General features: G+C 40.8%; 1 protein-coding gene across 1 annotated transcript; it reads left to right on the plus strand.

Moving 5' to 3' along the window:
- Window positions 1-20,968: 20,968 nt before the first annotated feature.
- On the plus strand, window positions 20,969-23,529 carry LOC127086424 (cyclin-D3-1). Its single transcript, XM_051027188.1, has 5 exons — window positions 20,969-21,315; window positions 21,771-21,863; window positions 21,956-22,265; window positions 22,363-22,493; window positions 22,815-23,529. Exons 1-5 carry the CDS (start codon window positions 21,157-21,159, stop codon window positions 23,397-23,399), a joined length of 1,278 nt encoding a protein of 425 aa, XP_050883145.1. The 5' UTR covers window positions 20,969-21,156; the 3' UTR covers window positions 23,400-23,529.
- Window positions 23,530-24,205: the final 676 nt, after the last annotated feature.

Consider the following 24,205-nt stretch of genomic DNA (forward strand, 5'->3'; position numbering starts at 1 on the left):
AGTTATCATGGCCTGCGTGCCTTATGTATTTTGGCCTTCGGGCGTTGTAATATGGCCTTCGGGCGTACTTGGCTTCGGCTACTGTTATCGTTTTTAATGTATGAATATTTTCGTTATCATTCATTGTGCTCGTTTGTGTCTGATACTTGTTTGTATGAATTCGTACTCTGCTCGACTTTGTTAATCTCCTCGGTTTAGGGAACCGACGAAGTGTCGGGCTTTGTGCCCGTGGGTATCGAAGCCGGGTCCGTTGTTCGAACCCTGGTCCCGAGGCTTGGGTCCTCCCATCGCGAGCTGGGTGCCCTGCCAGTCTTGGTACTTCGACGTTGAGCCTTGGTCAAGATCCCAACCGTCGGGGAGGGTTGTGTTTGTTATGTGACCCCGGATCGTCCCGGGTCTCGTGGTTCCTCCCTGGGATTTTGGGGACGAAGAGCGTGGTCGTACCTGCCACGTCTCCCCGTGGTGTATTTAGCTGTAATATTGTCTAAGTTTTTCTGCGTTCCATGGTCGAGCGAGTTGTTCTCCTTGTAGGTTTTCTAGGTAATAGGCCCCGTTGCTCGTTTTGTCGCGGACGCGGTAAGGGCCTTCCCAGTTGGCCGCCAGTTTGCCCTCTCTCGGGTTTTTCTGGTTTCTTCTGAGGACCAGGGTGCCGACCTGGAACTCTCTTTTTATGACTTTCGCGTCATGGCGTAGTGCTATCTTTTGTTTGAGGATTGTTTCCCGGAGAGCTGCTTCGGAACGTATCTCCTCGACTAGGTCGAGCTCGGCTCTAAGGGTTTCATCGTTCATTTCCTCGTCTAGGGGCTCCTCTGTCCTCCTCGTTGGCGTCCGTATCTCCACCGGGATGACTGCCTCGGTGCCGTAAGTTAGTCGGAACGGGGTTTCCTCGGTGGTAGAATGTGGTGTCGTGCGGTAGGCCCATAGGACGCTATGTAGCTCCTCGACCCATGCCCTCTTTGCCTCGCCGAGTCTGCGTTTGAGGCCACGTAAGATTACCCTGTTGGCCGCCTCTGCCTGCCCGTTCGTCTGCGGATGCTCGACAGACGTGAAATGCTGTGTGGTGCCCAGGCTGGCGATGAAGTCCTGGAATCCTCCGTCCGTGAATTGTGTCCCGTTGTCTGTGACAAGTGCCTGGGGTATACCGAACCGAGCGAGGATGTTGCGTTTGAAGAACCGGAGAATGTTCTGCGCGGTTATTTTAGCCAGTGCCTCCGCCTCGATCCATTTGGTGAAGTAATTCACCCCGACGATGAGGTATTTATTCTGATATGATCCGGTGACGAAGGGTCCGAGGATGTCCATGCCCCACCACGCGAAGGGCCATGGGGAAGACAATGATTTGAGGTCGTTCGGGGGTGCGAGGTGCATGTCGGCATGTCGTTGGCATTTGTCACATCTTTTGACGTGCTCTTTCGAATCGTTTTGCATGGTCGGCCAGTAGTAGCCTGCTCGAAGGGCTTTTCGTGCGAGCGATCGTCCGCCGAGGTGTTGAGCGTTAATTCCCCGGTGTATCTCTCCAAGGATGTCGGGGACTTTCTCTTCCTCGACGCATTTGAGTAGTGGGATGGAGAATCCTCTCCGGTAGAGTCTGCCTTCGAGGAGTACGTACGAGCATGCGCGTCGTTTGACAGTGGTCGCCTCTTTCGGGTCAGCCGGGAGTTCGTCTCGTGTGAGGTAATTGTAGATGGGTGTCATCCAACAGTGGGCATCTCCAATAGCGTTGACCTCGAGTGGAGGCGGTAGTTTGTCGATGCTGGGCCGCGGGAGAATTTCTTGGATTACTGATTTATTCCCACCCTTTTTCCTCGTGCTGGCTAGTTTCGAGAGAACGTCTGCCCGTGTGTTGTGCTCGCGGGGTATGTGTTGAACTTCCCATTTTTCAAATTTATCAAGTTTTTCTTTGACGAGGGACAAGTACCCGAGGAGGTTGTCGTTCTTGGTTTGGTATTCTCCTCGCACTTGTGAGGCCACGAGCTGGGAGTCGGTGGATATTTTTACCTCTTTTGCTCCCAGGTCCTCGGCTAACCTCAGGCCTGCGAGGAAGGCTTCGTATTCCGCTTGGTTGTTTGATGTTGGGAACGCTAGCGCTAACGATACCTCTATCAGGATCCCTTCTTCATTTTCGAGGATGATCCCGGCCCCGCTGCCTGATGTGCTAGAGGCGCCATCGACGAAGATCGTCCATTTGTGGGCGCTTTCTGCTGGAGTCGGGCAGTGGGTCATCTCCGCGACGAAGTCGGCCAGCGCCTGAGCTTTCAAGGCTTTCCTACTTTCGTATTGTATGTCGAATTCGGAGAGTTCTAGTGACCACTTGAGCATCCTCCCGGCCATATCCGGGCGCCCGAGCAGCTGTTTGATTGGCTGGTCGGTCCTCACCTTTATCGTGTGTGCGAGGAAGTAATATCGTAGTCTCCTCGCTGTGTTGATGAGGGCCAGGGCGACCTTTTCGATTTGCTGATATCGGAGCTCGGGACCTTGGAGTGCTTTACTCGTAAAATAGATGGGCCTTTGTCCTTCGTCGGTTTCTCTTATTAGGACGGCGCTGACGGCCTCGGTCGCCACGGATAGGTATAAGTATAGGGTTTCCTTTTCTGATGGCCGTGATAAGACCGGGGGTTGGGACAGAACCTTCTTTAGATGGAGTAGCGCTTGCTCGCATTCATCGGTCCAGTCGAAGGTAGCCTCTTTGCGAAGGAGTCTGAAGAATGGCAATGCGTGCTGGGCGGACTTGGCGATGAAACGGGAGAGTGAGGCGAGCACTCCATTGAGTGACTGGATCGATTTTTTGGTTTTCGGGGTCGGAAACTCCGAGAATGCCCGGCATTTGTCGGGGTTGGCCTCGATCCCTCTTTCGGTGAGATAGAAACCGAGGAACTTGCCTGCCCGGACTCCGAACGTGCATTTCTCGGGGTTGAACCTCATTTTACACCGTCTCGCCTGCTCGAATACCTTCGTAAGGTGTCGAGCATGGGTTATCTCCTCGTGTGATTTGACGATCATGTCGTCCATGTATACTTCGAGCATGTCCCCTATTTCGTCTTTGAAGACTTTGTTCATCATGCGTTGGTATGTAGCGCCAGCGTTCTTGAGCCCGAACGGCATCACGTTGTAATAGTAATTGCCCGTTGGGGTCATGAATGCTGTGTGTTTCTTGTCTGCGGGCGACGTAGGGATCTGGTTGTATCCACTATATGCGTCCATGAAGGACAAGAGTTTAAAACCTGCAGAGTTGTCAACGAGCGAGTCTATATTAGGGAGGGGGAAAGCATCTTTCGGGCAAGCCCTATTAAGATCAGTATAATCAACACACATACGCCATTTTCCATTATTTTTCTTAACGAGGACTACATTAGAGAGCCAGGTTGTGTACTGGGCTTCAGAAATAAAATTTGCCTCTAAGAGGTCTTTTACAGCTCGCTCGGCAGCCTCTGCCTTTTCGGGCGATTGCTTGCGTCTACGCTGTGCTATGGGCTTGGCTGCCCGGTCTACAGCTAGCTTATGACACGCGATCTCGGGGTCCAGCTCGGGCATTTCTGCGGCATTCCACGCGAAGAGGTCGGAGTTCTCTTTGAGGCATGCTACTAGCTCTTCTCTTGTTTCCTCGGGTAGTCCCTTACCTATCTTCACCGTCCTTTCCGGATCGTCCCCAAGAGGAATGAGTTCGAACTCCCCGTCGGGGATTGGTCGGACCGGGTGTTCGAGAGAGCGTTCCTTGGGGAACCTCCCCTCTTCGGTCTCGTCCAGCCCGATGCGACAGTCGAGGTCGATGGCGTTGACTCCTCGGGCAAGATCCTCGGTCTTGAGTTTTTTGTTGTTGCGGTTGCTCTTCGTGCTGACTACGGCCTGTCCTTTTACTGCGGCGTCGTAGCATCGTCGGGCTGCTTCGATGTCACCATGGATGGTGACCACACGTCCCAATTTGGTGTAGTATTTCATCTTCAGGTGGACGGTGGATGGGACCGCAGTGAGTTCGGCCAGTGTCGGGCGTCCAAAGATGCAATTGTAGAGAGACGGACAGTCTACGACCAGGAATTGGATTTTGACTTCCCTGGCCGTTTCTTGTTCGCCGAAGGTGACGAGGAGCTCAACATATCCCCACGGTCTGGTTGTTGCTCCGTTGAATCCTTGGAGATCTGATCCGACGTAGGGGGCTAAGTTGGTCTTGTCTAGCTTCAGAGTCTTGAAGAGGTGGACGTACATGATATCCACTGAGCTGCCTTCGTCGACCAGGATGCGTCGTACGTCGAATCGGGCCATCTTTGCTCTTATCAATAGTGGGATGGCCGAGTTCGGGGATCCGCCCGGGAGTTCCTCCAGGAAGAAGGATATTGGGTTGGATTTTCCCCGGTATTTTGTCAATGTCGCTTTCTGCTCGGGGGCAGTCAGTAGGAGTTCGTCGAACTTACGTTTGACGGAGAGGGTCGCGGATTCCCCGTTAGTTCCTCCTCCTGATATCACCAGTGTGGTAGGGAAGTCTTCCCAGGGGCTGAGTGCAGTGATCTTGCCCTCGGGCAATGGTTCGGGGAGGAAGAAATCTTCCGGTCGTGACACGCAGAGGGCCACTTGATAGGGAGAGTTGTCGGGGGGTGTGTTTTCCCGGGGTCTCTTCTTCTCTGGCTCGTCGTGTCTGGGAGCTTCGTTCTTCCTCGTGTACTGCTTCAGGTGCCCTTCCTGGATTAAAATTTCAATCGCATCTTTCAGGTGGACGCAGTCTTCGGTCACGTGCCCGTGACTTCTGTGGAACCGGCAGTACTTTGATTTGTCGGTGTGGGGCTTTGGTGCAGACGGTTTTGGGAACCTGACCCTGCCCTGCTTAAATTCAGAGTTGATACATTCTGCGAGGATACGCTCTCGAGGAGCTGTCAGTAAGGTGTACTCGCTATATCTGCCCGCGGGGCCTCTTCCTTCCCGGAGCTCGCGAGGTCTTTCTTCTCTTCGTTTGTCTCCGTTGCGACGGGAAATGCTCGTGTCCTCGCGTTTTGAGTGCTCGGTCTCCCCAGCGTTACGTCCGCTGCGGGCATTGTGTGCCACCTGCTTTTCCTCGTATCTGATGTAGGCCTGGGCTTTATGCAGGAGCTCGTTTAAGGTGCGGGGAGGTTCGATCCCTACGGCTCTGCTAAGTTCACTGCCGGGTAAGAGACCTCTCTCGAGGAGATACTTCTTCATGTGCTCGGTGGTATCTACCTCGACAGCTTCCTGGTTGAATCGCTCGATGTATGAGCGCAGTGTTTCATTCTTCTTCTGCACTATGGCTTCAAGGGTCGCCTCAGTCTTGGGGTGACGACGGGAAGCTGTAAAGTGCCGGGTGAACATGGACCTCATGACTCTCCATGACGTAATGGACTCAGGGGCCAAGCTTTTGTACCAGGCCATGGCCCCTTTCCTGAGGGTCGTTGAGAACAGTCGGCATTTTAGGTGCCCGGTTATATCATTGCGGTAGTCGAGCATCGCGTTGACGTTGTCGACGTGATCGTCGGGATCTGTAGTCCCGTCGTACACAGCTAGGTTTGGCGGTTTCTCCATGCCTTTGGGGAGCGGGGCTTCCATTATTGCCCGAGATAGGGGGCAATGCAAATCTTCCTCGTCGCTCCTTAAGGGAGACCGTTCGTTGTTGTCGGGGCTGTGCCCGCGCCTTGGTGATGTTCTCGCTCGACCACCGTCACGATGGGCGCGTGCCCTGCTGGCGTGGGGTTCGGGAGAGCGACGTCCTCGCTTCTTCGTGGGCTCCGAACGTTGTTGTATCCTACTCACCGGCTGGGGCCGGGCCTCTTGTCGTTCGGCTTCGAGGGCCATGATTCGTTCGTGCTGCTGGTGGAGCATAGAACCGGCCTGATTGAGGGCATTCACCATGGCAATCATTACGGCGTCTCCTTCAACGGGAACGGGAATGGGATGAAATGTCTCTGCCCCTAAATTGTGGGCGTGAGAGGCATCTCCGTTGTTTTGGGGCTCTGGAGACGGGGTGGATGGATGACCGTCCCGAACGTCCGCTTCATGGGATGGCGGGCCGTCGTCCATGTTGTAGTTGACGAGGGGACGGCTGTGATCGCTATGTTGTTCTCCGGCCATGTTGGAAGGACAGAAATAAATGAGCTTTTGATCCTCGTTTGATGAAGATGGGGATAGCTAGTTCCCACAGACGGCGCCACTGATCTCACCTGATCAGGAGGGCCTTCCAAGGTCTTGGTGAATGGGCCGGAGAATGAAATGAGAGGGGGGTGTACCTGCAAGGTGCTCCAACGCTTAAGTCAGAAAAGGTACAGAATGAGATTATCAGAGTGTGAGTTAGCATACCTGCCCCTTTGCCATGAAAGGGGTATTTATATTGAGCCCCCAGCGCTGGGCCAAGGCTCCTAATGGGCTGGATTAGCTAGGCCCAAGGAGGAGCTGCCAGGGGACGCGTAAGAAGCGTTAAGACCTAGACCAAGGTCTGCCCCCTGGTCCAACTGCCCCTATCCCTAAGGAGACAATATAGGGGAGTTGGGTGACGTGGTGAGTGGGATGCCGTTATGGCTCTGCCCGACACAACTTAGGTGCCCGCGGCGTGGGTTGACGATGAGTGGATGGAGATCATATGGGGAGGACCCGCTCGTTGTCCGACACGTATTTAAGGGGCCGGGGAGACATTCTCCGGGCGGACGGTCGTTCACCTGACGTGCCCTCGTGGTCGCTTGGATACGGTCGTTTGGACGTGGGCTTGGCGAGCATTGGGCCGTGCCGTGCTAAGTGTCGTGGCCCAGTCCAGAACAAGTTGTGTTAAAGTTGTTGAAAATACTGAGTTGTAGGCTTGATGAGCCAAAGTTGATTTCAAGTTGATTTTGTTGAAAATGTTGTTGTGTTGTTGTTATTATTATGTTGTCGAAAGTTGAAGTCGTGTATGCCATGTACATTCATATGCATTAAGTCGGAGCTTTGCTCACACCACGTTGGCCTGGATTGGCAAAATTTTAAGTTGAAAGTTGAAGGCTTATGCCTTGATGCCCACTAAAATGGCAATGATTCTAAGTTGGGAGTTTTACTCCGATTGGTACCACATGCATGACGAGTCGAGTCTCATTGAGTTGCATTTTATGTTGTTATTGAGTATGATATTGAAGTTGATGTGCTGTTACTGAATGTGTAATCTGATTTGGGTGATGAAACGTGTTAAATTACTTAACATAACATGATAAATTATAATGTTTGTTATATCGATTGAAGAACTCACCCTTACAACTATTTTTCAGGTAACGAGAAGTGAGTGAGTAGAAGCTAATGCTTGGAGTCTAGTGTAGTCTCCGTTGTGGGTCATGCTCTGATAGATGTAACATCGGGACGGGATGTTTTAATTGTTTATTGTCGGTTGTTGAACTATTTTTCATGTAATATGTTATACGTTTAATTGGTTGACATAATTTCTATCCGCTGCGTATTTTTGAAATGTTTTATGGTTGATATAATAGAAGAGCATGACAGATGTTATTTTCGAAGATGTGACACCCTTGTTTTGTGTATTTACTCTGATATATACTTGTTGTTGTTATTAAATATTTGGGGTATTTTAGAAGGGTGTTACAAAATCACCTTGGCCGGGTGGACTGGAGTAGCTTTGTGTTATAAGCGAACCAGTATAAAATCCTTGTGTGATTTTCTTTTTGAAAAGCGCTTATTTTTCCAAACAATTCAAACCCCCCTTTCTTGTTTTTTCTCACCTTCAATTGGTATCAGAGCTCCGGCTCTGTTATTGATTTTCTAATCAAACACTTAACCGTGTAGAGAGATCCAGTACGAGAAAAACAATGGCCCACTCAAATGAAAGAGATTCTTACAATGCCAAGCCTCCTGTTTTTGATGGAGAGAAATTTGATTACTGGAAAGATAGAATCGAAAGTTTCTTTCTGGGTTATGATGCTGACCTCTGGGACATTGTCACAGATGGATACACACCTCCAGTCTTAAATGGAGCTGAAGTTCCCAGGAGTAAGATGTCAGAAGATCAGAAACGTGTCTTCAAAAATCACCACAAGGCCAGAACAATACTTCGAAATGCTATATCATACAACGAATATGAAAAGATCACCAACAGAGAGACAGCCAAAGATATACTTGACTCTCTGAAGATGACCCATGAAGGAAACTCCCAAGTCAAGGAGACGAAGGCTCTGGCGCTTATCCAGAAATATGAAGCCTTCAAAATGGAAGATGACGAAGCTATAGAGGCTATGTTTTCTAGATTTCAAACTCTTATTGCAGGTCTTAAAGTGCTAGACAAAGGATACACGACTGCAGATCATGTTAAGAAGATAGTCAGAAGTCTGCCAAAGAAATGGAGACCTATGGTTACTGCTCTAAAGCTGTCAAAGGATCTGAACAATATCAGCCTTGAAGAACTTGTTAGTTCTCTCAGAAGCCATGAGATAGAACTAGAGGAGGATGAGCCTCAGAAAAAGAACAAGTCCGTAGCGCTAAGGTCCAGATCTGAAAGACGGAAACCTGACAGAACCAAAGCTCTCCAGGCAGAAACTGAAGATACTGACGATTCTGAACCAGAAGACTCTGATGATGAAGAAGAGTTGTCCCTACTAACCAGAAGAGTTAAGCAACTCTGGAAAAAGAGGAACAACAACTTCAGAAGACCAAGACCCAGAGGGGATCGATCAGAGTCAACTTCAAAAGGTAAAGCTAACAAAGATATTACCTGTTATGAATGTAAAGAAACAGGTCATTACAGAAATGAATGCCCCAAGTTGAAGAAAGACAACCCTAGAAAAGAAAGCTTCAAGAAAAACACCTTCAGAACAAAGAAAGGACTGATGGCTACCTGGGATGATAGTGAATCTGGATCATCAGAATCTGACTCTGATGAACAGGCCAACGTAGCACTTATGGCTACCACATCCAGCAGCTCAGATGAAGAATCTGAAGAGGTATTTTCTGAGCTTTCTCGATCTGACTTAGAATCATGTTTGTCAGAAACTCTTACCTCTTACCAGAAATTAAAACAAAAGTTTAAAAATATTAAAGGCTGTCTTAAAGCTAAATTTGAAGAGTGTAGTGAACTTGAGATAACAATTCTATCACAAGAAGATACAATCAAATCTTTAATGTTAGAAAGAGATGAAGCAAAAACAAAAAGCTCAGAATTAGAAGAAGCGTTGTCTCAAGCACCACAAACTTCAAATAAAATTATTTATAAATATGAAGAAGCCTTTCAAGAATTTCTGAAGAATGGGATAGATAGGAGTATTATGGCATCCATGATTTATGGAGTAAGTCAAAACAATAAAAGGGGAATTGGGTATGATCCTAAGGAAGATAAAACTTCTACAAGTGATCAAATTAAATCTCCTTTTTCATATCACTACACACACACACAAGAACACAAATTTAAAAATGCTAGAAGATCCAAAGTTATAAGAAACTCTGGGAAAACTAATCTAAAAGGACCCAAGAGATTCTGGGTACCGAAAGATAAGATTATCTATGTTGCAGATATCCTATGCAGCAAAGTTCAGACACCAGTCATGGTACCTGGACTCTGGATGATCGCGACACATGACGGGAAGAAAGTCTATGTTCCAAAGTCTGGAACTTAAAGACGCTGGATTTGTAGGTTTCGGAGGAGATCAGAAAGGAAGGATCAGAGGCTCTGGAACTATTGGTAATGGTACTCTTCCCTCTATATCTGATGTTCTTTATGTAGAAGGATTAATGCATAACTTGTTATCCATAAGTCAATTAAGTGATAACGGTTATGATGTAATCTTCAATCAAAAAACATGTAAAGCCATTAATCAGAACGATGGCTCTGTCCTTTTCACAGGCAAGAGGAAAAACAACATTTACAAAATAAATCTTTCTGATTTAAAAGATCAAAATGTTAAATGTCTAATGTCAGTTCACGAAGAGCAATGGGTATGGCATAGACGCTTGGGACACATTAGCATGAGGAAACTTTCTCAGCTAACTAAACTCGAGTTAGTCAGAGGCCTACCTAAACTGAAGTTTTCTTCAGATGCTCTGTGTGAAGCTTGTCAGAAAGGAAAATTTTCAAAAACATCTTTTAAAAAGAAAAATGTTGTTTCTACCTCTAAGCCTCTGGAACTTCTTCACATTGACTTATTTGGTCCTGTGAAAACAACATCAGTTAATGGAAAGAAGTATGGACTAGTCATTGTTGATGATTACAGTCGCTGGACATGGGTAAAATTCCTAAAGCACAAGAGTGAGTCTCACTCTGTATTCACTAGTTTCTGTTCCAAAGTGCAAAAAGAATTTGACTCTAAAATTATTAGAGTCAGAAGTGATCATGGTGGAGAATTTGAAAATAAAGATTTTGAAGAATTATTTGATTCTAATGGAATATCCCATGATTTCTCCTGCCCTAGAACTCCACAACAAAATGGAGTTGTAGAGAGGAAGAATAGGACACTCCAAGAGATGGCCAGAACCATGATCAATGAAACTTATGTAGCAAAGCACTTTTGGGCAGAAGCTGTAAATACAGCGTGTTACATTCAGAATAGAATCTCTATAAGACCTATTCTAGAAAAGACTTCCTATGAATTGTGTAAAGGAAGAAAACCCAACATCTCATATTTTCATCCTTTTGGTTGTTCTTGTTTTATATTAAATACTAAAGAACATCTGAACAAGTTTGATTCCAAAGCACAGAAAGGTATTATGTTAGGATACTCAGAACGCTCTAAAGGCTACAGAGTATACAACACAGAAACCAAAATTGTGGAAGAATCAATTCATGTCAGATTTGATGATAAGCTTGACCCTGAAAAGTCAAAGCTAGTTGAAAAGTTTGCAGATTTGGAAATCACTCTTGTAGAATCTGATAAAACTCCAGAAGCAACTGTCACTCACAACTCTGAAGAAATAAAATCTCCAGAAATCCCAAAGAAAGTCAAAAGTCGTATTAATGTATCTGAAGATTTGATTCTGGGAAACAAGGACGAACCTGTCAGAACAAGATCTACCTTCAGAACTTCTGAAGATATTCCTCTGGGACTAGTGTCTCTGATTGAGCCTACGTCTTGTGATGAAGCACTTCAGGATAACGACTGGGTGGCAGCTATGCAAGAAGAATTGGATCAATTCTCAAAGAATGATGTCTGGGATCTCGTTCCTAAACCCAGAGGCACTCATGTCATTGGAACCAGATGGGTTTTCAGAAACAAGCTGAACGAGAAAGGAGAAGTTGTCAGAAACAAAGCACGACTGGTAGCTCAAGGTTATAGTCAACAAGAAGGTATTGACTATAATGAAACCTTTGCTCCAGTCGCGAGGTTAGAATCTATTCGTCTTCTTGTATCTTTTGCTATTAATCATTCTATTAAATTATATCAAATGGATGTCAAGAGTGCATTCCTTAATGGTTATATTTCAGAAGAAGTGTATGTCAATCAACCTCCAGGCTTTGAAAATTCAAATTTTCCAGAACATGTTTTTAAACTTAAGAAATCCTTATATGGACTCAAACAAGCTCCCAGAGCTTGGTATGAACGATTAAGCAATTTTCTTCTGGAACAAAATTTTATCAGAGGGAAAGTTGATTCTACACTCTTCTGTAAAAACCTTAATAATGATCTCATGATATGCCAGATTTATGTTGATGATATTATTTTTGGTTCTGCTAATATCTCTGTTTGCCAAGAATTTTCTAAGTTAATGCAGGCAGAATTTGAGATGAGTTTAATGCAAGAACTAAAGTTCTTTCTGGGAATTCAAATTAATCAAACTCCAGAAGTCACGTACGTCCATCAAAGTAAATATATTAAAGACGTTCTGAAGAAGTTTGACATGACTGAATGCAACTCTGCAAAAACTCCCATGCACCAAACTTGCATTCTTGAAAAGGAAGAGGTAAGCAACAAGGTTTGTCAGAAGCTCTATCGAGGTATGATAGGCTCTCTTCTCTATCTGACTGCTACTCGTCCTGATATTCTCTTTAGTGTCTGTCTTTGTGCCAGATTCCAATCAGATCCTAGAGAATCTCATTTAACAGCAGTTAAGAGAATTCTTAAGTATCTGAAAGGAACTCCTAACCTGGGCCTGATGTATGAGAAAACATCAGAGTATAGACTCTCGGGTTATTGTGATGCAGATTATGCAGGAGATAGAATAGAACGAAAAAGCACTTCTGGAAATTGCCAGCTTCTGGGAAACAATTTAATCTCCTGGGCTAGCAAAAGACAGTCAACTATTGCTCTATCAACTGCAGAAGCAGAATACATCTCAGCATCACTGTGCACAACTCAGATGCTCTGGATGAAGCATCAGCTAGAAGATCTACAAATCTTTGAGAGTAACATTCCTATCTTTTGTGATAATACTGCTGCTATTTGTTTAAGTAAGAATCCCATTCTACATTCCAGAGCCAAACACATAGAAATAAAACATCATTTTATCAGAGACTATGTTCAGAAAGGGATAGTAACATTGAAGTTCATTGATACAGAACATCAATGGGCAGATATCTTTACTAAGCCTCTAGCTGAAGATAGATTTCTTTTTATCTTAGAACATCTGAACATTAAAAATTGCCCTGAGTGAAATATGGCTCTGAAAATGTAAAATGTGACTCTGATGTAGACAAATGTACTTCTGCCTCTGACTCTGATACTTCTACCAAGTTAAGAAGATATCTGAGTTAGAAATCTTCAGAAACCAATCCTTTGGTATTCCTGAAGATCAGATACATCAACACGTGGAGCTCTAAGCGTCTAACCCTAGAACTTCTAGACAGCTGTCAAAAGAAATCAAAGGTCAGAACGTTTGAAATCTCCTAGAGCAGTGTGCGTACTGTTGGGATTAGACATTCATTTATTAGCTGTAATCATTTTTCCCCCCAAACGTGTTATTTTGATTTTTGTGCTAACGCTGGAATGTGTGTCGTTTTGCATGTGTTTTACTTAGAGTATATAAACACTTTTCTCACATTTCACACTTATCACTCTCACTCACTCTAAAACCCTAAACCCTTCTCTCAAGCATTCTCTGCAAGTTCTTCAATCTTCATCTTCTTCTTCACCATGGACGCTCAACAACAAGAAGTGTTTAACTTTTCACAACAAATGGAATCAACTTCTACTGCTCAAACCTCAAACACTCAAATTCCAACCGTTACAGGCGTCACCATAACCCCTGTTTACAAAGAACCTCACGTTCTTGACCGAGAACGCCATATCAACCTTTCAACTCCTTTTGAAGGTTTGGATGTGTTGTGCGAATCGCTTGTTGATTTCGACAACCTAAGAAGAAATGGCGTTGATCTAACTGGAGAACTTCGTCAACAAGGGTGGGAAAACTATTTCCAAAGACTTTATGGTCCCATTTACCCACTTCTCGTCAAGGAGTTCTGGAGACATGCAGATGCAGATGACAACTTCATCGTCTCATATGTTCTGGGGGTGAAGATTGTTATTACTGAAGGGTCTATTGCCTCCTTGTTGAACATGGAGCGAAGTGGAGGAAAAAGGATTTACAACATTCCTCCTAGGTCAAAGCGCATTACAGATGTTATCAACCCAACAATCTTCAAACCCAACGTTGAAGGAAACCCTTCTAAAAACAAAGAGCTACACCAGAACCTCAGAGTGTGGCTGAAGATTATTCTGGGAACCATTCACCACCGTCCTACCTCTAACTCATCTGACTACATCAATGCAGACCAGAAATGCATTCTGTACTGCATTCAGAAGGGTATAAAGATCTGTCTCCCTTCTCTCCTCTTCAGATATCTGAGAGATTCAGTCAGAGAAACCAGAAACAACATGAAGCCCAGATCCTACATTCCTCTGGGAAGATTGCTATCTGACGTCTTCATTGAGCATGGACTGGTAGACCATCTGGAAAAGACAAAACTGATGGATGATCTGGCAATAGATGTTGGGAAGCCTCTGAATGCCAGAAACCTCAAGAGTATGGGGATAATCAAGAAAATTCAAGTCAGGCCAACTCTGGATACATCCTGGGATAGTTTGAAAGATCAGAGGAAGATGCCTCATGGCCTTGCCAGATTCTTCAAGAATGAACCCAGAGACGCTGTTGCTATCTACCTTCATCGTCTGCTGGAAGAAGGTGTTGACGTCTCTGATTTCAGCCTCGATGACTGTCTGGACTCTGAAGAAGACTTCGTCAGATACAAGAGAGGTCTTTCTGAAAAGAAGGTAGCATCTCAGGCAAAGAAGGCCAGACTCGGAGAAACTTCTGGAAGCAAATCTTCAGCGCCTCTGAATATCTCTACTGGTAAGTCTGTTCCTCCTGTAACCTCTAATCCTCTGATGGCTTCCTCTAACCCTCTCTCTTCACAACCTATTTATACCACCTCTGATATTTCACCCTCAATCACCAGAACCTCCCAACCTACACCAATTCTAAATATAGCCCGTACATTCATACCTCCCTCTGAACCTAAACAAACCCACCAAAGCACTTCATCTTCATCATCCTTAGCACCAGAATCACCCCCATATGTTTCCCTCTCATCTGACCCAGAATTTTCTGATCCTGATTCCCCAACCATAGCCACCATTTATGCTCATAGACTTGCTTCACAACAAACACAACCACAATCTGAAGCAACTTCACCTCCACCACAACAAACAACCACCATACCTTCTGAAAACCAACCCTCTGACCATCCCACTTCTGATATCAACCCACCAAACATCTCCGCTGAATCAGAACCAGAATCCGAACCTTTAGATTTAAACCCTCTTTATGCTTCACCTCAAACATCTGACCCTCAACCAGAAGCAGAATCTGAACCCCAACCTGAGTCAGAATCTGAACCTCAAACCTTAAATCTCAGCCCTCCACCTCATACCTCTGAACCAGAACCTGAACCTGAACTTTCTACACCTACCCTAAAGGAAGTCATCTTGATGATTGCAGAGGCTTCAGTTCAAAAGGTCGATTCTCTGGTCACTAACTCTGAAATCAGTGATGATCCTGAATCTGTAAGGACACACTGGAACAGAGTCATTGGCTGGATGACATCTGAGGCCTTTAGACTGAAGGGCATCTCTGAACAAGTCAGAAATGGCTACATCAGAGATGCTGAGGCAAGACTCCAGGAGAGACTTGCCAGAGAAGCTGAAGCCAGAAGGCTTGAGGAAGAGAGAATTGCCAGAGAAGCAGAAGAAGCAAGAAGGTTAGAAGAAGAAAGACTTGCTAAGGAAGCTGAAATCCTAAGGCAAAAGGAAGCTGAAGCAAAGGCTCTGGCAGATGCAGAAGCTCAAGCTGCTGCTGAAGCTGAAGCTCAGAAGGCTCTGACTCTGGGGGAGTCATCTTCTGTGATTCCTACGGTTCTTCAGACTCTGAAAGAACTCAAGCAAGATCAGAATGAATTCCGGGCCAGAATGGACAAGCAAGATACTGTCAACGACAACATCCAGAACATGCTTGCTATGTTGCTTTAGAGAATGCCTCCGCCTCCGAACCCTTAGGCACTTAGGATTTATTTTTTTTGTCTGCTTGCCTGTTGTTTTTATTTTCTCTGAATCTGATGTTTTTCTAGCTTCTGTTGCTTTTGTGCTTCTATCTATGAATTCCAGTTTTTCTCTTTACTTATTTTCTACTATGTCTTTTTGATTCTGACAAAAAGGGGGAGAAGTAATTAATAGCTCTGATGAAAACATTGTCTAATACCTTAAGCATTCTGCAACATATTTATTTTTTCTTAAAAATAAAATTTATCTAACCTGGACTTAAGAAATTGCAGAAAGTTTCAGAAACCTCTGTACTTAAGAAACTCTGGTAAGAACTTCTGAACTCCCTAGCATTATCTCAGGGGGAGCTTCTGTCTATCTGATCTAATATTATTCATGTTTCATCTGCTAATTAAGGTTGTTTTGTCATCATCAAAAAGGGGGAGATTGTAAGAACAAAAATTGTTCTACAACAGATTCCTTGATTTTGATGATAACAAAGGATGAAACCAAAAATGGCACCCTAACGAAAAGTTTCTAAGTGTGCAGGATTCTAAAGAAAGAAGGAAGAAATCTGATGATGTCATCAGATACAAAACTAGATCAGATACAAATTATCAAATGATCAGAAGCATCTGAAGTGGAGACACGTTCAAGAAAGTCTAACTCTGAGCAAAACAGCAATACATTAGTAGCATCTGAACAAGAATACGCTATAGAAGTTCTGACTCTGAACAACGGTTGTCTAACTCCAGAAGTTCTCAGCGCTATCTGAACTCAAGAGATCAACATCAGAAACAAGATTTCAAGATTCTCCAGATACACAAAAACTCTGAGCATGGAATTGCTAATCATGAAAGAGTAACGTTGAAGTCAAGAAAAGATTTGCAAATGGATTTCCTAATTGAGAAAGAGACGTTAATCTCCAATCTCAATAAAGAAAATACTACTTGTGGTAAGTAGTCAATTCAAGAAGAAAAAGTCATCCTGCAGAAGCTATTTATGTGATGGCGTAACTTCATCTCAATATCCACCAGTTTCAACTACTACTTCAACGAATATATAAATAGGCTGCAAATCAACCTTGAACGATTAGCAAGCCAACAAGCCAAAATTATACTGAAACATCAACACTCAAGAAAAACACTCTTGCTCTCTAAATCTTCACGAAGCTTTTGCTTATAACGTGAATCACTTTGTTCATACTATTGTAATATTTTTGCTTTCTTAGAAGCACTCTAGATTACATAAATCTTTCTTCTATTGTTTGTTGATTTCCTCAAGTGACTCTGTGTAGTCTGTATACTTGAGAGGGCTAAGAGATTTTTATCTTAGACGTTGTTTGTAATCTTTCAAGATTAGTGGATTAAGTCCTTGTTGAAGGCGAAATCACCTTGGCCGGGTGGACTGGAGTAGCTTTGTGTTATAAGCGAACCAGTATAAAATCCTTGTGTGATTTTCTTTTTGAAAAGCGCTTATTTTTCCAAACAATTCAAACCCCCCCTTTCTTGTTTTTTCTCACCTTCAGAACATAGTTCTTGAATAGTTGGTAAATTATTCAAGTTTGATGCTTGACAAGCAACAAATAGAAAATGTTGGAGTTGAAATTGCAAATTATTCTTCTCTTGATCACTAAAATCCATAGGATAATATTTTTCAACTAAAGAACAAATAGTATCAATGCTAAAAGCTTTATATCCATCCTTAGGAGATAAAGAACAAGAAAGAGTTAACAAATCCATTGTCTGCTCACTGAATCTGCTATTCAACTCTTGTAACTGTTTGTCAATGATAGTGAAAAAGATTTCAACTTTAAAGTAATGTTGAATTGTGACTTGATTCTATTCAAGACGGGAGCGTCCAAATCTTGTTTTTGAATGAACATCATTAAGATCACGAATCTCAATACCATGCTTTTCACAAAAAGATACACTTTAGTAAACAATATATCCCAACCATTTTCTCGCAAACCTTGAATAAGATGTTTTGTTGAACGAACCAAGTTCATAGCATTAACTACATCTTGATTTTTTTTGTAAGGCTTGACAAAACATATATGTTATTCCCATGATTTCTTTCATCAAGTGCAAAATAAATATAAAATCAAATGCCTTCAAGTAATTGTAACAACTATTTGCATCCCCACGTGTAGCATAACTCCCTCTATCTTTTGCAAAAAAATTTAAAACTAAACAAGTTGCTTCATACATGTTTATCAAGCTAGAAATTGAATTGTAATGTGATCCCCAACGAGTATCTCCAGCTCGTTTCAATGTACCAACTTGATTTGCACCTTTACCAGTTACAATCTCATCAATCTCTAACAAATAACCAATTTCTTCTAATTGGGAAGCTTGTAACTCATCATGACGCTTTGTAGAAGAACAAACAACATTCACAACAAAGATCAGCTTCTCAAAAAATTTATGAACAGGTTTGACTTCTCTTGATGATGTAACTAATGCAAGTTGCAATCGATGAGCAAAACAATGAACATAGTATGCATAAGGGCAATCCTTCATAAAGAGGGCTTGTAAACCATTCCATTCTCCTCTCATATTGCTAGCACCATCATACCATTGGCCATGAATGTTAGAAACATCAAGGTTATGTCGAGAAAGTATATCACATATTGCTTCCTTAAGAGTTAAAGATGTGGTGTCTTTAACATATGCCACATCAAAAAATCTCTCTTGTATTAAACCAAGTTTATCAACAAATCTTAATACAAGAGCCATTTGTTCCTTTTTTGACTCATCACGAGCTTCATCAACAACGATACAAAATTTGGAATCACCAATTTCCTCACGAATACTCTTTTTCACCCTACTAGAAAGAATTTGCAAGAGCTCTTTTTGAATTTGATGTGAAGTATACTTGCAATTTTGTGGAGCATTTTCCAACACAACTTTTGCAACTTCATCATTGTAGGATGCTAAAAGTTTCAGTAACTCAAGAAAGTTACCTTGATTTCTTGATTTGCTACTTTCGTCGTGACCCCTAAAAGCACAAGCTTGTAGTGTTAACCAATGAACAGTGTCAATTGAAGTCTTGAGTCGTAACCGATTATTCATTATTTGACTTGAACTTTGCACTTGAATAACATTTCTAATATGACCATCTTGATTCAACAAGTCTTGACAAGCTTTCATTGCTTTGTTGTGTGGTGAGCAAGGATCCTTCCCTATGTGTTTAAGAAAGGAACAATGTTTTCCATTCCTAACTTTCTTCCAATTTCTAAAACCCATAGAAATAAAGACAAGTGATCCGGGACGTCCACTTAGTTTTTTGCTAAAAAGGTAACATGGTAAGCAATATGCAGCACCTTCAGATGGTGAATATTCTAACCATGATGGAAATATGCTAAAACAAGTATGTTGAAACCTTCTCGGATGATCCTCGTTACCGGACAAAGGATAGTTTTCTAAATGAATTTGATATGGACCCCATTTTAGATAAGCTCTTCGTATTGCATCCACTTGATTTGATGGATATTGCCAAATCGGAGGATACTTTCCAGGATCGTGTTCCAAAGAATTTTCAAAACCATGATGATGCTCTTCAATTGTTGGATTCTCAAGAACTGTTTCAGATTCGGATGTCGGGATTATAATTTCTTCATCTCTCTCTTCTCTTTCAATTTCACATGTTTTCCTTTTGAAAAAAGAATCAATTTTCCTATTATTCATCTTTACTCTTCCTATAATATCATATCAGATCCAAAAATCAATTTAGAGAACATAAAAATTAAAAGAGAAAAAAAAGAATAAACTTAATTAATCAACTTTAATCCGTTTTCAAATACCGGTAACTTCACTATTAGAAATTAGAAGCAACAATGATTAAATAAACCTTATTACAGTGTATAACTATATTTGTAAATTACAGTGTTATGAATTGACTTAATAAACCTCATATAGATTATTTTAACACATCAAGAAAGAAGAACCCTAAAAATCTCAAAAACACAAATCAAGCAATCACTTTAATTTGTTACTTTTTATAAAAGAAGAATGAATAAAGTTGTTTACCTGTTAGATGTCGATCACTTTAATCTGTTCCGATTCCGGTGCCGGTAGCAAACCCATATGAGAAAGAAAGGAAAGGTATGAGCTTTTTACCTTATCTGTATTTTAACCTAACTTTGAATGAAAAAGAAAAAAGAAAAATTAATTTTAATTTAAAATAAGGATGTTTTAGTAATTTAATATATATGAATTAAAAATAAATAAAAAGTTGAGGGGTGGTTGTGGCCTTCCCACGTCCCCCCTCAGTTCCGCCACTAGACCAAATGAATGAAGATGATAACACAAAATGAAGATGGTGAAATTTTTTATTCCAAATGAATGAAGATGGTGAACACAAAATAAAGATGGTGAAGATTTTCGTTTCAAATGAATGAAGATGGTGAAGATTCTTGTTCCAAATAAATGAAGATGGTGAACACAAAATGAAGACGATGAAGATGAAGAGTTCGCTATCGTCGTTGTCTAGTTCGTTTAGGGCATATGTTATGAATGAAATAAAGAATATGTTTTATTTTAATTGACAGGAAAGTCATTCACCGTGGTTGATAAGAACAACCATAGTGAAATACATAACATGTTACCACGATGAATAAATAGAACCATAATTAAACATTTTTCAATTTTTATTTAACTTATAAATTTAAGGGAGACACACTTTTTAATACGAAAAAAAAGAAAAACATTGTTATTTAGATTCGAAACATGTAACACTTAATTTATCACCACATCTTTTAATAAAATAAATAAAAAGTCAGATCTTTCGAATTTGAGATATTATAATAGCAGATTAAATGACATAATAATATAATATTACTAAAAATATATTTTGTAATAATGCATCCTTAAAAATAATTGATATTTTAGAAGTAATTAAATTTGTGAAGTCCAAAATTTATAAAAATCTAACATTTATAAATATTTAGGAGTGTAAAATATTATAATTTGGTTTTGGTTTTTGGACGGTTGGTTTTAAATGAATTAAAATTGATATTCAAATTAGTTAAGACCGGTTTTTTTAATTAATTTGAAAACAAACTTAAAAAATAAATAAATAAATAAATAAATAAATAAAATAAAATCGATATCCAAAATCACTCATCATAAATAAATTATTAACAGAATCATATTTTAATAATAAATATGATTAAAGGTACTGCACAAGAGCAAATTATATTTAAATTATTATTAAATAGAATTATAATATTTTATCATGTATTTAAAATTAAAAATATGATTTAATATGTTCGTGATTAACTGATAATGTAAAAATACTTTATATTATTAGTGTATTTTTTTTCTCATAACAAATTAATTTTAAAAACATAATTGAATTTAATTCTCATATAAAATAGGTAAAAATAAAATTTATTATATCATCCATTATAAACGTTTTAACTCAATTTACCTACTTTAAAATCAAGGCCAAATTAATCACTTCAACAACAAATTATCAAATTTAAATAAAGCTATTTTACGACGTCGTTGCAAAATACCGAATCACAAAGCTCAAAATTTCGCGGGCTTTCCCTCCATTCAGTTAAGTCGTTATAACCGCCTAGAGAGAGAAACCCAAAGCAGTGAACTAAGCCCAACGCATAGAGATTTTCATTTTCACTCTCTTTCAATTCTCATTTTCTTGAGAAGCAAATAATCCTAAGTTCTTCAATCTTCACACCTTGCCGGAAAATTCTGAAGCTTTTCCAACAATGGATTCCAAGAGCGGGTTCGCCGAACTTACTGAAAAGGAAAAGGATGTTGTAAATGGCTACTTCGATATAGAAGAGTTATTCATGCCCAAAGAAACCTTCTTCAGAAGCGCTAAGAACATTTTTCTCCGCAGGCACGCCGTTGCAATAATCAGCAAGGTAAGTGATGGTTTGAAGCTTCGCTTTCTTTGATTTCTTTGATGATTTGATTGATTTCAGATCTGCTTTTTGTTTCATGAGAATTTTGTTTGTTCTGTTATTAGTTAGTTTCGTTCTTGCTTTGAATCTTTATTTGATTTGTTGTGTTTAACTTCAATTTCGAGTTTACTGTTTCGATTGTTGTAAACTTTATGAATTTCCTTTTTCGATGAAAATTTCACTATCTGCTTCATGTGTTTGCTTTGTTTCACTTTGAATGAAAATTTCAGATCTATGTTGTGATTTGTTTCCTGAGAAATTTTTGTGTTCAATTTCCTTTTTGGATCTGTGTCATTTTGAATGAAAATTTTGTTTATCTTGCAATCTTAAAATGAATGAATGTGTTGATTTGATACAGTTTTCCAAATCTTGTAGTTGTTGTGCTGATTTTTTCCTGCATATTTTGTTACACACAGCTCTCGGGGAGGATTGATCCTGATACACTTATTCCGTATCTTGCTATGAACTATTTTGATCGCTTTTTTTCCAAGTCCGATTCGATCTTGGAGGTAACATATATATGTTTATTCTCCTTCTTGATATTTTCAAGTTTCTTTTTCTTTATGTTAAAACTGAAAACTCTTTGGTTTTTGATTATAAGGATGTTGAAGGATTCATTGATACTCAAAAAGTCCGTTTGATTGCTCTAGCTTGTCTCACCATATCTGCCAAGCTGAGGATAAAAGACTTCTCAATTGATCAGTTTTTGATTAATCATTATAAGGATGTGAATGTGAGGATAAGTCATCAAATGGTAATGAGAACAGAGCTTCTCATTCTCCGTGAGCTTGAGTGGGAAATACTACCGGTGACTCCCTTCACCTTTCTGGACTTCTACTACCGTTACTTCGAAAACTACGGTGGTTTTAAACGTCGTTGCATCAATGAGATAATAGTTCAAGCTCAAGGAGGTAAACAGAAACTCGCATATCATATGACAATATATTTTTATTTCTCCAACATTGAGAATATATAATATTGATTGGATTTTTTTCTTCTATTCTGCAGAGCACACCTTTGTTGACTATTATCCTACTATGATAACAATCTCCGCTTTTCTGGCTGCTTCCAAAATTGCATATCCCAAACTGTATAGACAAATTGTAGTTCCCTTCACAGTTTCCAGAGTTTTCCCAAAGGTATGTTGATTGAAAAATTAAATGCATAGCATGTTATCTCTGATTGTATCTATCCATTTATCAAAAAAGAAATCAAGAGCAATACTGTTATAATGTAGGTGTATAAAACACACATTTTTAGAATCAGTACAATTATAGTTTATACACTAAAAATTATTGTAACGAGCTTAGAGTGTAAGACAGTAACATGTACGGTTATATTCAATTGATTCATTTTCTTTAATTATTACTAATGTCGATGTGCTAAGGTCGTGTCAAGTGTCAAAGTTTGTGTCAGGGCTTCATAGATAATGAGGTTCTTAACTTTTTATTTGTTTACAGGTGCTTCAGGATAATATCACTGTTTGTGTGGATGAGATGGTTGGTCTTTGCAATAGATTGAACATCCGGATTGAGACCCCGGTTCCCTCCACTTCAAAGTTAAACGAAAGCCTACAAAACAGGGGCAAGATGGGGATGGTAGTTGTTTCATCTGAAGATGATGACGAAGGAGATGGGACTCCGTTAATAAGGCGAATTCAGGACATGAACAGGATGACGATGAGTTCTCAGGCGCTGAAGATATCAGAGGGGGTTGAGGAAGAAAACAAAAAAGTGGCCAAGGACAATGAAAAGGCAGAGGATAAAGCAGAAACATCTGGTGGTGGTTCTAAGGCCAGGATTGAGGCTATAATCCGACAACCGTTGGAAACGGGCAAGGCAGTAGCGGGTGAGAAGATGGAGGGATACATTTCAGAAATCGCAGAGCTTGAAGAACGAAAGAGCCTAATGTACTTTGAACTGAAGTGGCCCGATGATGTTCCATCCACTGAACCGCAATCACCAACAACTATCCGTTCTAATTCAATAAGAATAATTCAAAGAGCTGGCAAGAAACTAACTTGTGGTAGCTGCAAAATCGGTTAGTTATGCTACTGCAAATAGTCTTCATTTGGTTTTGTGGTATAGGATTTTACTATGGATCATGTTCAGTTCAAAAAATTCCGGCAGTTTCTTGTGTAGTTCGAACTGCAACTATTATTACTGTTGAATTTGACTTTTGCTACTTTTCTAATTGAATTCTCTCAAGTAAGTGTTTTAATCTCGCTTATGAAAAAAGTGTTTTAATCTCTTTTTAGGTGTTATCTCATCGATTACTAGTTGACCATAAACTTCAGAAACTAACCTGATTATTACTAAACCATTATTATACCAGCCACTTCATTGGTTGACTTATTTTTTTTTTTATGAGCACATGAAGCATCATATTATTAACTAAAGTCCGAATGTTATCAAAATAATTTAAGGAAAAAAAAACTTGTTATGAAATGTATTTTGGGTATTAAATTAGATTGATCATGTAATAAAAGTATAAAAGAAATCTACGACCTTTAATAGTAAAGTATATAACATTTCATATAAATTCCAATATAAACGATATCTCTCCTCCTCCTCATTCTTTGTACTATCAGTTAACATATAGCAAAAGAAAATGCAACAAACTGCATTATAGAAAAGAATTAAAAAAGAAACTACAATTGCAAATAAAACTGATTCAAAATGAATTTTATTATAAAGTTGAGATTTACACATTGTGACCTTATCAATATCTAGGAATTTCAGACTAACAAACAAATATAAATAATTTCTATCTAACTTAACGAACAATTAACTCACTAATAATAAAACTAAGATTGATTGAGGTTAACACACTCCCTCACACTGAAATACAT

The sequence above is a fragment of the Lathyrus oleraceus genome, chromosome 5 (assembly GCF_024323335.1).
Source record: "Lathyrus oleraceus cultivar Zhongwan6 chromosome 5, CAAS_Psat_ZW6_1.0, whole genome shotgun sequence".
Taxonomy (NCBI): Eukaryota; Viridiplantae; Streptophyta; class Magnoliopsida; order Fabales; family Fabaceae; genus Lathyrus; species Lathyrus oleraceus.